This window comes from Scardinius erythrophthalmus, assembly GCF_964197995.2.
Source record: "Scardinius erythrophthalmus genome assembly, chromosome: 3".
Lineage (NCBI taxonomy): Eukaryota > Metazoa > Chordata > Actinopteri > Cypriniformes > Leuciscidae > Scardinius > Scardinius erythrophthalmus.
The window spans coordinates 37,810,431-37,822,808 of record NC_138223.1 but is presented as its reverse complement, the minus strand read 5'-3'; the positions used below and the strand labels follow the sequence as shown (position 1 = coordinate 37,822,808).

Genomic DNA, 12,378 nt, shown 5'->3' with positions numbered 1-12,378 from the left:
AACACAGAAAGACTGGATTGTTGTCTGAGTGTTGGTCTGGCTGTTGTGGGTGTGATTGTGTTTTAGGGCAGTGGATTAGGTGTGATTATGGGGGATCTGTAGGCATTGAGCCTTTGACCAGCTGCTCAGTGTCGTCTGCTTAAAGCCACCTCTCCATCACAAAGATGGAGAGAGTAAGAGGTAATCAGAAGACTTGTTTATGTGATTTCAGTCTGTTTATACTGTATTTGAATTTTATCTCTTGCCGCATTAAATGAGTCACATTAATGGAACTCATTTTAATCATTTTCTAGTACATTCTGTGAAGCAGCCTTATATTTGAGGGTGAATCTCATGAAAAACAGCCCAGGGCACATTTTACCCCTCAATTAAAATATGAATACATTATTAGATTGTTTTTTATTTTTAATCAATTAAAAGAAAATATAGCAGTTGTAGTGAGTTTTTTTTTTTTTTTTTTGCAGTAGTGACATTTATTTTAATGTCATTTCAGCACGTTTTCACATTACTGATTAGTTATCTGGACAATTTCTGTGAGTCCAATTTTTCCCAGTGTCAGTGAGTAATGAGAATCTAGTTCTAGTTGTTTTCTTTAAGATATCTTTTATAGATATCTAGTTCAGTCATGGAACTCTAGAGGGAGCGCAAGCTGATTGGCCCTTTACATGTAATCTGCAATCAATCACATCATTACCGCCTGGCACAAGCTGATTGGCTTCTGCTGATCCTGCAGAATCCGGACTCCTCTAAAACCCTCCACCTCCCCCAGCTCCACCTGCCTAGATCTGATGTGGGATTTATGGATGTCTATTTGTTTAGCAGCAGCATACAGTATCTTACATGCTCACAGCAAATAATAATTACATAAATGTTCTAATACCATATATAGTGAAAATCTAGTTCATTATATATATGGGCCCTATTTTAACGATCTGAAACGCAAGTGTCAAGCGCAAAGCGCAAGTAACTTTGTGGGCGGGTCTTGGCGCTGTTGCTATTTTCCCGGCGGGATAAATGACTCTTGCGCCCGGCGCAAATCTAAAATGGGTTGGTCTGAAGTAGCTTCATTATTCATAGGTGTGGTTTGGGCGTAACGTGAAATAAACCAATCAGAGCGTCATCTCACATTCCCTTTAAGAGCAGACGCGCTTTTTGCATAGCGGATTGCTATTGTAACGGCGGATTTGCCAGGAGCGGTTCACAGCCGAGGAGACCAACGTTCTCTTCACGGCCGTAAAAGAGAGAGAAGTTACATTGAAATGGAGAAACCCACCCAAATTAACTTCGGTTAAACAGGCGTATGATAATTTTGGTAAATGTGTAAGCTAGATGTATGCTTTTATAATAAATTATCTATCTATCTATCTATCTATCTATCTATCTATCTATCTATCTATCTATCTATCTATCTATCTATCTATCTATCTATCTATCTATCTATCTATCTATCTATCTATCTATCTATCTATCTATCGTAATATTGTATGATTTGCAAAAATGAAAACTGCTGCTTCTGTGTAGACGAGAGAATCAAAGTGTATGCGCGTTGTGCACACGCTAACATGCGCAACGCGCCACTGACTTTAGACTATTTTTTCCTGGTTAGTGGCGCAATTGTTTTCTAAACCTGCAAAATAGCATGAAGGAACATTTGCGCCGGAAAACGCCTCCTTTTTTTGCGCTGAACCGCCCAGGGAGCGCAAGATCATTCCCTAGTTTAGCGACGTGCTTCTGTGGAGGGAAAAGTCCGCTTTGCGCGGGTGCAAAATAGGAATGATACATGCGTCGGTGTACAAAGTCAATTGCGCTGGGTGCAAGATAGGGCCCATGGTGTTAGAACATTTATACTAATTATATATCAATAATAAATGAATAATAATATTTATTTCACAATACAGCAATGAGAAAGAATGAGTTTTTTGCATTACTATGAAAAGAAATTATCTTATTTATTAATTTATAAATTAATAATTTATAAAAAATGGTCTCAATTAAATAAAAATAATTGTGGTAAAATAAGCATACTATATTGTTTTCTTCTGATTTTGTATTGTGAACATGTATCCTTGAATTGGTTTTCTTTGAATGTGCGTTGTCATTTTAGGGGAGCTGAAAGACATTTTGAGTAATTTGTGTTCGTGTGGATGCTGTCTGAGCTCACTCTGCAAGGTCAAAATCACCCAGACACACACACACACACACACACACACACACACAAATACACAGAGGCATAGAGATGCATGAGTCACAAAGAGAAACTTCAGACTGACTTCCTGTGGGTCTCTTAGGATTTTCCATGATGATCAAGGTGATGCGAGGAATTTGACTTTGCTGTGGTTCATGACGTCAGTCTGAGTAGTTTAGGATTTAATTTGTATAATTGATGTTGTCAACAGCTGACCTCGGATGTGTTTAAATCCCTGCCAAAACCTAAAACGTAAAGCCAAACACAAGAACATCAGACATGTTCTCAATGGTAATGTGACAGATTTCTGCATGCATGCCCTGTTGCATGCAGTGCCGGATACAGGCAGTGTTTGAAGTGGTAATGGCTCATATTTCTCATCTTACGTAAGAGCTTAAGAGGCTCGACTGGATTTAATCCCGCCCTGACGGACAGGGAAAGGCGGAGCCACACGCCAGCCAATCCCATCACGGCCATTGACACTCGCTGCGGTTGCAGACAGGTTGTATGATGCTGGAATGTAAAGACACACGGTGTTAGGTGACTCCCTTCACCCTGATCCAAGATCAGATTTCCTTGCATAATCCAAACCTGCTATTAAAGCTATGCAAAGTCAGCAGCAGTGTGATGCAAGAGCAGATGCTTCAGAATAGCACATGTTGAGTGAAGTATTAGTAATGAAAGAGGAAAAGAGAGAAATTATGATGTGTGCAAACCTGCTAGGATGAATATTACACGCTGTTTGTTTTACTACCACATAGTTTTCTGCTTTTTGCTTTTAGTTAATGTACTACAAGAAATTAATGTAAAAGACATAGCAGTGGGCATCTTTCTTACTGTTTATCAGAAAAATGAACATTATCTTATTTACTCAGCCTCATGTCGTTCCAGACCTGTTCACTTTCCTTCATCTGTGAAACACTTCTGTGATATATATATATATATAAATATATATATATATATATATATATATATATATATACATTTCGAACAGTGTTATTTTAGTATTTTGAACAGTGTTATTTTAGTATTATTCATTTGTAGTAATAATATTATTATTAGAATGGTCTTTTCATGTTTAAGTTTAAGTTTTGTTTATTTTTTAGTAATTTTGTTATGTGCTTTTTATTTTTTTTATTTTTTTTTTTTATTTCAGTTTGTTGTCTTAGTTAATTTATTTCCTTAAACTTATTTCTGTTATTTGCCAAGGCAACATTTCTCATTTTGTTTAGTTTAAGATTTAATTTTATTTAATTTTATTTAGTTTAATTTACTTTAATTTACTTTAATTTAATTTAATTTTATTTTATTTTATTTTATTTTATTTTATTTTATTTTATTTTATTTTATTTTATTTTATTTTATTTTATTTTATTTTATTTTATTTTATCTTCATATCAATAAGCCAAAATGTTTTAATAGTTTTACTTAACCATAATCACGCAGTTCGCAATCAGACTAGCAATTTTCGCCTAATGGATGATAAAACGGGTTACACTGAATACAGAATACCAGCAACCACCAGAACACCTTAGCAAATGTACAGCTTTGCACTTAAAACCACTCAGAACACCTTAGCAACCACAAAGCAATGGACTGGCAACCACTGTAAAGCATCTTCAGGGCGAAATGTAAAAATCTAGTATCATAATGTTCTTTCTCCTGTCTGTTACACCCCCCCCCCTCTCTCTGTCTCTCTCTCTCTCTGTCTCTCTCGCTCTTTGTTATGAAACTATGTTCGCTCTGCCTTTGAGAGTCAAATCAAGCATGACAGGGACCATAAGTTCTGTATCTGTTCTCTTTCTCATCGGAGCAAACTCTATAGTTTTAGCTGAAAGCTGGTTCCTCATTTCGTGCATCTGTTATTTCCAATGGTTGCGTCTGACCTGTGAACTCGAGTCAGGCCGGCCGAATGTGTCAACACAGATTAAACAGTGTGCTCTTTTACAGGAAGTAGTCACATGGATGGATGGATGATGCATGAATATCTATGAATGACTAAATGAATAGTCCACTCTCTCTGTCTCTTTGTTTCAGTGTACAGGAGAGGAGAACTGGGTGGACAGCAGGACGGTTTATATCGGACAAAAAGAGCCTCCGCCAGGAACAGAAGCGTACATTCCGCAGAGATTTCCTGACAACAGAATCGTCTCCTCAAAGGTCAGATGTGCTCCACGGCCAAACAGCTATCTGAACCAAAAACAATACGTTAGGGAGGATGCACTGTACGGTCCGACAGTCATTATTGCAAAATAAACAATGAAAGGATGATCAGGACATATCAGGTGGTCTTGTATGGCGAAGGAAAAACACATTTTCTTAATCATTATTTTTGTTTTATCTTCCAAGATGTGTATAAAAATGTATTAAATAAAATCTGAATATTTGCTATGATATAAAATACAATAATTTCATTAGAAAATAAATATATATATTAAATTAAGTTTATTTTTCTTACATTGGCTCGTTTTTTGCTTGTTTTAAGCATAAACAACAAAAAATGACATAAAATAAAGTTGTCATATGCTGTTTTTATACTGATTTATATATGTAGTGGTTCTTGATTCTTGAGTGTTGAATTATAGGTCAGGACCTTTTCACTTGGAATGCTTGTTTTGTTCTGTTTTGTTTAGTTTAGTTTTTAGTTTAGTTTTGTTTCATACTAAGTATAGTACAAATCTATTAGCGTATTTACTGACATATCGCTTGAGACTTACTGATATAAATATAATTAAACTTTATTTGGAGTACTTCTTTTTTGCGCAATGCACATTTCTTAATATTAAGCCTAAAATAATCACATATCACTATTAGGAAGCATAGCACTGTATAATATCAGTCTTTAAATGCAATATATTTAAAGTGCACCTAAAGTATACTTGCAATAGTTCCACTTTAGCACAATCAAATACACTTAAGTATATCTTTAGTTGCACCTCAGCACTATTTCTGGATACTAAAGTGCATTAAGTACAAAATTAGTATATGAATTCACAGCAGACTTTTAAGTGTATGAATTTAGTATGCCAAAAGTACAATTGCAGGCTATTCATATTAAGTACACAAATATGTAAATGTGTTTGTAGTATACTTAGCATAAAATAAATGTATTTCAAATATATATTTATTTTTCACTAGGGTTGGGATTGATAAAGGTCACGTGTAACTGAAACGTTTGCCTTTGTTCATTAAAGTGTTTCCGTAATAGGTGTATTTGGTCTACGCACCTCATTTGGACAAGGCGCGGTGAATTCTTGGCTTTTTTTTCAAATTCTGTCTGTTTTGCTTTCAAACATCTCTCTCTCTCTCCACAGTATACTTTCTGGAATTTTATACCGAAGAATCTCTTTGAGCAGTTCAGAAGAATCGCCAATTTCTATTTTCTGATCATCTTTCTAGTGCAGGTGTGTGATGGTGTCGCTCATGGAAATTGTCCTATTAGCATGAGTTGACCTTTCTGTGACAGCGTGATGTGTGATATTTCCCCTCTCACCATCTCTCTCTGTAGCTGATCATTGACACTCCCACCAGTCCTATGACCAGCGGTCTGCCTCTTTTCTTTGTCATCACTGTTACAGCCATTAAACAGGTGAGAAAAGACCCCTGACTTTCCTATCTAATTGGTGTTAGAATTGTGACGTCACTCCTTCACTCGTCTCTCTCGCCACACTTCTTCTCTGCAGGGCTATGAGGACTGGATCAGGCACAAAGCGGACAACGCTATAAACCAATGTCCAGTCCACGTCATCCAGCATGGCAAAGTCGTACGCAAACAGAGTCAAAAGCTACGGGTGCGTAAGCTAAGCACATGTAAAATCTGTCTGTTACTGTTAAAAAATACTGTTTTCAAACAGGTTTCCCAAACAGTCCTCTTCGTTTTTCCATTGGTGAAGAAAACATATGCCCCAAACTCATCCCATTTGTTGAGCCAGTGTTGGGCTGGTTGAGACATTTAAAGTCCCCCTGTGGTGAAAATCAAGTTTTTAATGTTGTTTATATGTGGTGTTTTTAATATGCTTTAAGACAAACCATGTGCTAATTCATCAGTCAACACCATTGCTGAGTATTTTCTCCTTAAAACTGCAGTGAACTGTGGGAATGCAAATTTGTTAAAATGTTTAATTTAGGTTTACATTGAATTTAGCATGTTAAGGTTAGGTATAAATTATGATTATCAGAGTTTTCTAAGCAAAAGACTCTGGTCAGTCCTGTTTTACTGAAACTCCTGGAGTTTGTGTTTTAGCAAGAAAGTCCAGCCAGTCCTGTACTCGGGTCTCAGTGTTTGAATAGATATGCTGAGTGGATTAGGGTGGGCAATGCTCTCAGTCTAAAACCGGTTCCTAAACCTGTCTTTTTCGGTTCCTGCCCCTAAATGTATATAAACTGTAAGAGAACATTCACGTGAGACTTGGTGACTGCAGCTACCGACAGCTCGTGTTCTCAATAAAGAATCCTGCTGAAGAAACAACCAAGTCTCCGGGTCTTTCGATTCTAAGTTCACAACAGAACCAAAGACAAAGTCTCAAAAACACCAAAATCGCTGGTGTTTCTGACGTCACAAACTAGCTTGTAACCAAACACGTCAACGTGTGATCGTCAACGAGTGGATCTCTGAGCTGGTGCGAGTGAGTGGAGGCGGGGCTAATTTGCATATTCATAGAACCACGCATACTAAATGAGGAACGAGTGTAGAGTTACATTCAAGCTACTTTAAGGCATGAAGAATTTTTTTTCAAGGAAAAAACGTTTAAATATGTCATTTTGGTGATCAAAGAGGAGTTTTAAGGGATACAATTATTGACTACATGGGGACTTTAAATAAACAGCAGTGTTTCCATTTTTCTGAAAAACTAACCTATAAATGGCTTACTATCTATGCATATTACGATGGCATAAGAGAAAATATTTTAATGCTGAAAAAGTGACACACCTCAATGAGTTTTCGTTTTATTCTCAGAGAAATAAATCAACAAAGTTTCGCTCTGCTAACCAGCATTCTGCTTACACAGCCAGCTTGCTGTTTGGAAACAGAATGCTGGCATGCCAACAAGCAGAATGACAGTGTGCCCACGTTACCCACAATGCACTGGGAATCTTTTGTTATTTAATTGTGAAACTATTGCTCTCTCACTCTCTTTCAATATGAAAAAATCAGTATTTTAATGTTAGAGAAAAAACATTCTTTTATTAGTTTAGAATCCCCCCCATAATATTTTTTCCATGGTATTTTTGCTATGCAGAATTCATTCTGCATGATTTCATGCAATACAGTGAGTAAAAAATCCCACATTGAAAAACACTGAAAGCTGCGACGATAAAGAAAGAATGTGCTTGAATACTAACCATTACAGCTTTTCCTACTGATAATCCAGCCAGCATCTGTAATCCGTTACGCAACCCATGCAGACATGCCAGCGGGAACAATTACCAGGATCAGGATTTTCATTTATGTAGATTCATGAATACACAGTCAAACCTAAGACATTTCTTACATTATCACCGTTTATTCACTATAGTTTAGAAAATGGTTTTGGCCATCCTTCTGTTAGACTGCCTCATAAATGAATTAGGTTAAATAGCTGTCAGCTGTTAAATTTAAGTACACAGTTAGATAATACCAATTTAGGTCAACCAATTACCAGGCAATGCCTAATTTTGTTCAGTCTGTGGTGTGAAAAGGTCGCATTAGCAATTAAAGAAAAAACACTTCAGAAAAACATGGTCAGGTCAATGTGTTTTGGTCCCATATGTTTTATAAATGTTACTTGTAGTCCACTGTATAAAGAATTGTTTAGGTATAATATGTCAGTTTATTTTATTTTGCTATCCTCACTTACATAAATAAACTATAGTGTCCTGCACCCACTAGTAAAAAAAAACATCAAAAATTAAATCTGTTGTCTGAATAATTTGACTGTATATATTGTATTCATTCCACTGTGACGCAACCCATTATCTATAACTCATTACTATAGGCAACTCATTGTCTATAGTTGATTTGTTGATATTGGTGTGACAGTATATCTTACTTTATTCAAAAGCTCTGCAGTAAGGGTATGTAGACATTATCTGTACCACACAAATATTGAATTGAACCCTTCCCTGCTCTTTGACCTTTCAGGTGGGTGATATTGTCCAGGTGAAGGAGGATGAGACGTTTCCGTGTGACCTCATACTACTCTCCACCAGTAGAGAAGACGGGACATGTTTCGTCACAACAGCCAGCTTAGATGGAGAGTCCAGCCATAAGGTGATTGGTCATTTTATAGAATGGAAACATTATTCCATTATAACATTATTCGCATTTACATTTACATATACATATACATACTGTCACATTTATTCATATAGCAATATAGATAGTTTGAAAGCAGCTTCTCAGTAATAAACTGGAAAATAATAGAATCAGTGATGCAAACTTTGTCAAATATGAGACGATATTCAAGTTCTGCTGGAAAGCAGCTCTAAAAAAGACAATAGTGTCATTATTCAGCACAAGCTAGTTTAGAATTGATTCATTGTTGAGATGTTGCAAAATTCATTAATTATAAAGCAGCTCTGCAGAAAACAGTAGTGTCATCTTCCAGCTCAGTTCAGTTCAAGTTTTGTTCTCATACATTGTGACTGAAATGTTACACTGTGACTGAAATGTGTTGGTCGCACCATACAGCACACTGCCAGTTACTCTCATTAGATAGGAGATTGTAGTTATATGTGTGAGAGTTTTTTGACCTTGGAATGTCGACTGGTTTCTCTCGTTCTCTCCTCTCTACACAAAGACCTATTATGCAGTTCAGGACACAAAGGCATTCAACACAGCAGAGGAGGTGGACACACTGCATGCCACGATAGAATGCGAACAACCCCAGCCGGACCTTTACAAGTGAGTAATACGCACATATACTGTATCAGCAGTAAACACATAAACAAACCCTTGCTTTCTCTTACAAACACACACTATGCATAGGACTACTGTTGGACTGACACAACAGCGTGCCACACACTCCAGATACCCCATACAAATATCCTCACATGGTGTCTTAACCACACACACACACACACACACACACACACACATTAACACAAAGCCCAGGCTAGACATTAATTTCTATCTTTTCTTCCTCTCCCGCTGTAGATTTGTGGGACGCATCAATATTTATTTGGATCGGGACGAACCTATCGCGAGGTAAATCTATACTCAGGAAATTGACTCTTAATTAAAGGGCCAGTGTGTGAAAGATTGAATTCAGGAGGGACAATTTATCATTTTCATACAACAGCTCTCTCTGCCAATTCTGATTCTTACTAAAGAAATGCTCCCATTCACATTTCCTTGCAGTCCACTCTAACTTTAATAAACAATTTTGTATTTTGGTACAAATATGTAAGTAAATGTAATGTCATATTATATATTTCATGTTATATAATATATACAGTACCAGTCAAAAGTTTGGAAACATTACTATTTTTAATGTTTTTGAAAGAAGTCTCTTATGCTCATCAAGCCTGCAGTTAAAAAAAAAACAGTAAAATTATGAAATATTATTACAATTTAAAATAATGGTCCTCTTTTTTAATATATTTTAAAATGTAATTTATTTTTGTGATGCAAAGCTGAATTTTCATCAGCAAGTACTCCAGTCTTTGGTGTCTTATGATCCTCCAGAAATCATTCTAATATGATGATTTGATACTCAGTTATTATCAATGATGGAAACAGTTGTGCTGTTTAATATATTTTTTTGGAATACTTTTTTCAGGATTCATTGATGAGAAAAACGTTAACAGCATTTATTCATAAAAACAACATTTATTCAAAATAAAAACATTTCTAACAATATAAATCGTTACCATCACCTTTTATCAATTTAACGCATCCTTGTTGAATTTAAGTACTAATTTCTTAAAAAAAAGAGTTATTGTTCCCAAACTTTTGAACGGTAGTGTATATTGTTACAAAAGATTTCTATTCTAAATAAATACAGTTCTTTTTATTCATCAAATAATCCTGAAAAAAGTATCTCAGGTTATAAAAAAATTATTAAGCAGCACAACTGTTTCCAACATTGATCATAAATCAGCATATTAGAATGATTTCTGAAGGATCATAAGACACCAAAGACTGAAGTACTTGCTGATGAAAATTCAGCTTTGCATCACAAAAATAAATGACATTTTAAAGTATATTAAAAAAGAGGACCATTATTTTAAATTGTAATAATATTTCATAATATTACTGTTTTTTTTTTTTTATAACTGCAGGCTTGATGAGCATAAGAGACTTCTTTCAAAAACATTAAAAATAGTAAAGTTTCCAAACTTTTGACTGGTACTGTAAATAATGCAAATATTGGTATCTTGGTGCACTTCAAATATGCAAATATGTTAATAAATATATAGTATTTAAAATAAAATATAAAATAAATATTTATTATTGTATATTGCATTTTATATACTACTGCAACGACTGCATTATAATATAATATATATATAATAAAATAGAGTAATAGTGATATCAGCATAGTGCATTAAGGCAGATTCACAAATATTTATTTTCATATTTAGTGCATTTAGTTCATTAATATTAGGTTAGTTGACACATAACATGAATGTTTTAGGTTAAATGTATAGACTATGTATAAGGTAATGTACATGTACATATTTTTCCATTTCCAATTACCATTTAATTCACTTTTTTTATACCTTAATATTTATTTAAAATGGCCCTGCACTACAGTGTGTTCACTGTCAAAAGATGTGAGCTTAATTTTTTCATCTTTGTAATGCTCAATTTGATCTTGTTTGATTATTTTAGACCCCTGGGTTCTGAGAACCTGCTGCTGCGTGGAGCCACGCTGAAAAACACTGAATACATACATGGTAACAAAATCCACACTATACATTTACATATTCATTTATATTAATGCATTTGGCAGACGCTTTATCCTGAACATCATGCGGCGCATTCAAGGTATACATTGTGTTCCTTAGGAGCGCTGTCTGCATTTAGTCTAAACCTACTGATGTCAATGATGCCGAGATCTATCACTATAACCTGGTACAATGCATACGTGATCAGTTTTTTTAGGCAAAAGGAAGGGTAGGAGAATGAGAGGAGAGTTGCTGATTGAGTCATTTTGTCACTCTGTTCCCACTGTAATTAAATGAGTCACTGAGGCTTGTGAGATCAGAGAGAAGTTCTTAATTGCTAGAGAGAGAGAGCGAGAGAAAGGGCGAGAGAGGGAGATGAATGTCACATTATACACGTGAGGATTCTAAGTGCAGGGCAAGCTCTAAAAATGTTTAACTTTGTTGCAGCGGAGCCATTATGCCTTAGCGTACGGTAAGACAAAAAGAGCTCAGTTATGTAACAACGGCTTTCACATTGTCAGAACATCAAAGAGGCTGTACTGAGATGTTCATAAGAGAATTGTGTTCTCAAAACGCTCTTCGTCTTTTCTTGTTTCTCTAGCTGTGGCCATCTACACAGGCATGGAAACCAAGATGGCCCTCAACTACCAGTCCAAGTCTCAGAAACGCTCCGCTGTTGAAAAGTAAGACACGATGATAGGCTTTCGATCGGTTTATCTTGCTGTCAGCATGTACAGCGTAATGCATTTAGTGTCCGTTTTGTAAAGCAAATTGCAAGCCACTGTATTTGTTGTCACGAATTGTATCAAGTTGCGCTCACATGTGTCTCGCTGACTATTCTGTCAGACAGATAGATGCAGCCATTAAGAAAATGCATAAAATCTGTTATATTGAATAAGCAGGTGTACTTTCAGAGATCTTCTTGCAAAAGTTTGGATATCATTGACTTTTTCAATCAAATCAATGTCGATTAATTTAATATTATAGATGTCATTCGGACAGGATACGAAACTCTCAGAGAAAGTTATTGCGGATGGATTTAGTCACGCTGATGTAGTATGATACATGTTTGTACCATTAGGTCCATAAATGATTATGCGTATACTATATGTGTCTGAGATCATCTCATCGCTGTTTCACAGGTCAATGAATGCCTACCTGATTGTGTACCTCTGCATTCTGATCAGTAAAGCTCTGATCAATACGCTCCTCAAGTACGTCTGGCAGGCCGACCCGAACCGAGACGAGCCCTGGTACAACCAGAAAACTGAGACCGAGAGGCAACGGCATGTAGTACGTGCTATTATTATAATAATTATTTT

At 35.8% G+C, this 12,378-nt stretch overlaps 1 protein-coding gene across 9 annotated transcripts in view; it reads left to right on the top strand.

Annotated features, from left to right (window-relative positions):
- The window catches only part of atp11a (ATPase phospholipid transporting 11A), a 71,864-nt gene that overhangs the window by 25,605 nt on the left and 33,881 nt on the right, over window positions 1-12,378 (top strand). For all 9 annotated transcript variants that reach the window (XR_014029917.1, XM_081361778.1, XM_081361777.1 and 6 more), the window contains exons 2-11: window positions 4,223-4,345; window positions 5,500-5,589; window positions 5,694-5,774; window positions 5,869-5,976; window positions 8,307-8,435; window positions 8,965-9,068; window positions 9,321-9,371; window positions 11,001-11,065; window positions 11,658-11,739; window positions 12,199-12,349. Coding sequence is in view for 8 of the 9 variants with exons in the window: in XM_081361778.1 (XP_081217904.1) it covers window positions 4,223-4,345; window positions 5,500-5,589; window positions 5,694-5,774; window positions 5,869-5,976; window positions 8,307-8,435; window positions 8,965-9,068; window positions 9,321-9,371; window positions 11,001-11,065; window positions 11,658-11,739; window positions 12,199-12,349 (984 nt within the window). In the remaining variant the exon portion in view is untranslated. The remainder of the gene's footprint in view (window positions 1-4,222; window positions 4,346-5,499; window positions 5,590-5,693; window positions 5,775-5,868; window positions 5,977-8,306; window positions 8,436-8,964; window positions 9,069-9,320; window positions 9,372-11,000; window positions 11,066-11,657; window positions 11,740-12,198; window positions 12,350-12,378) is intronic.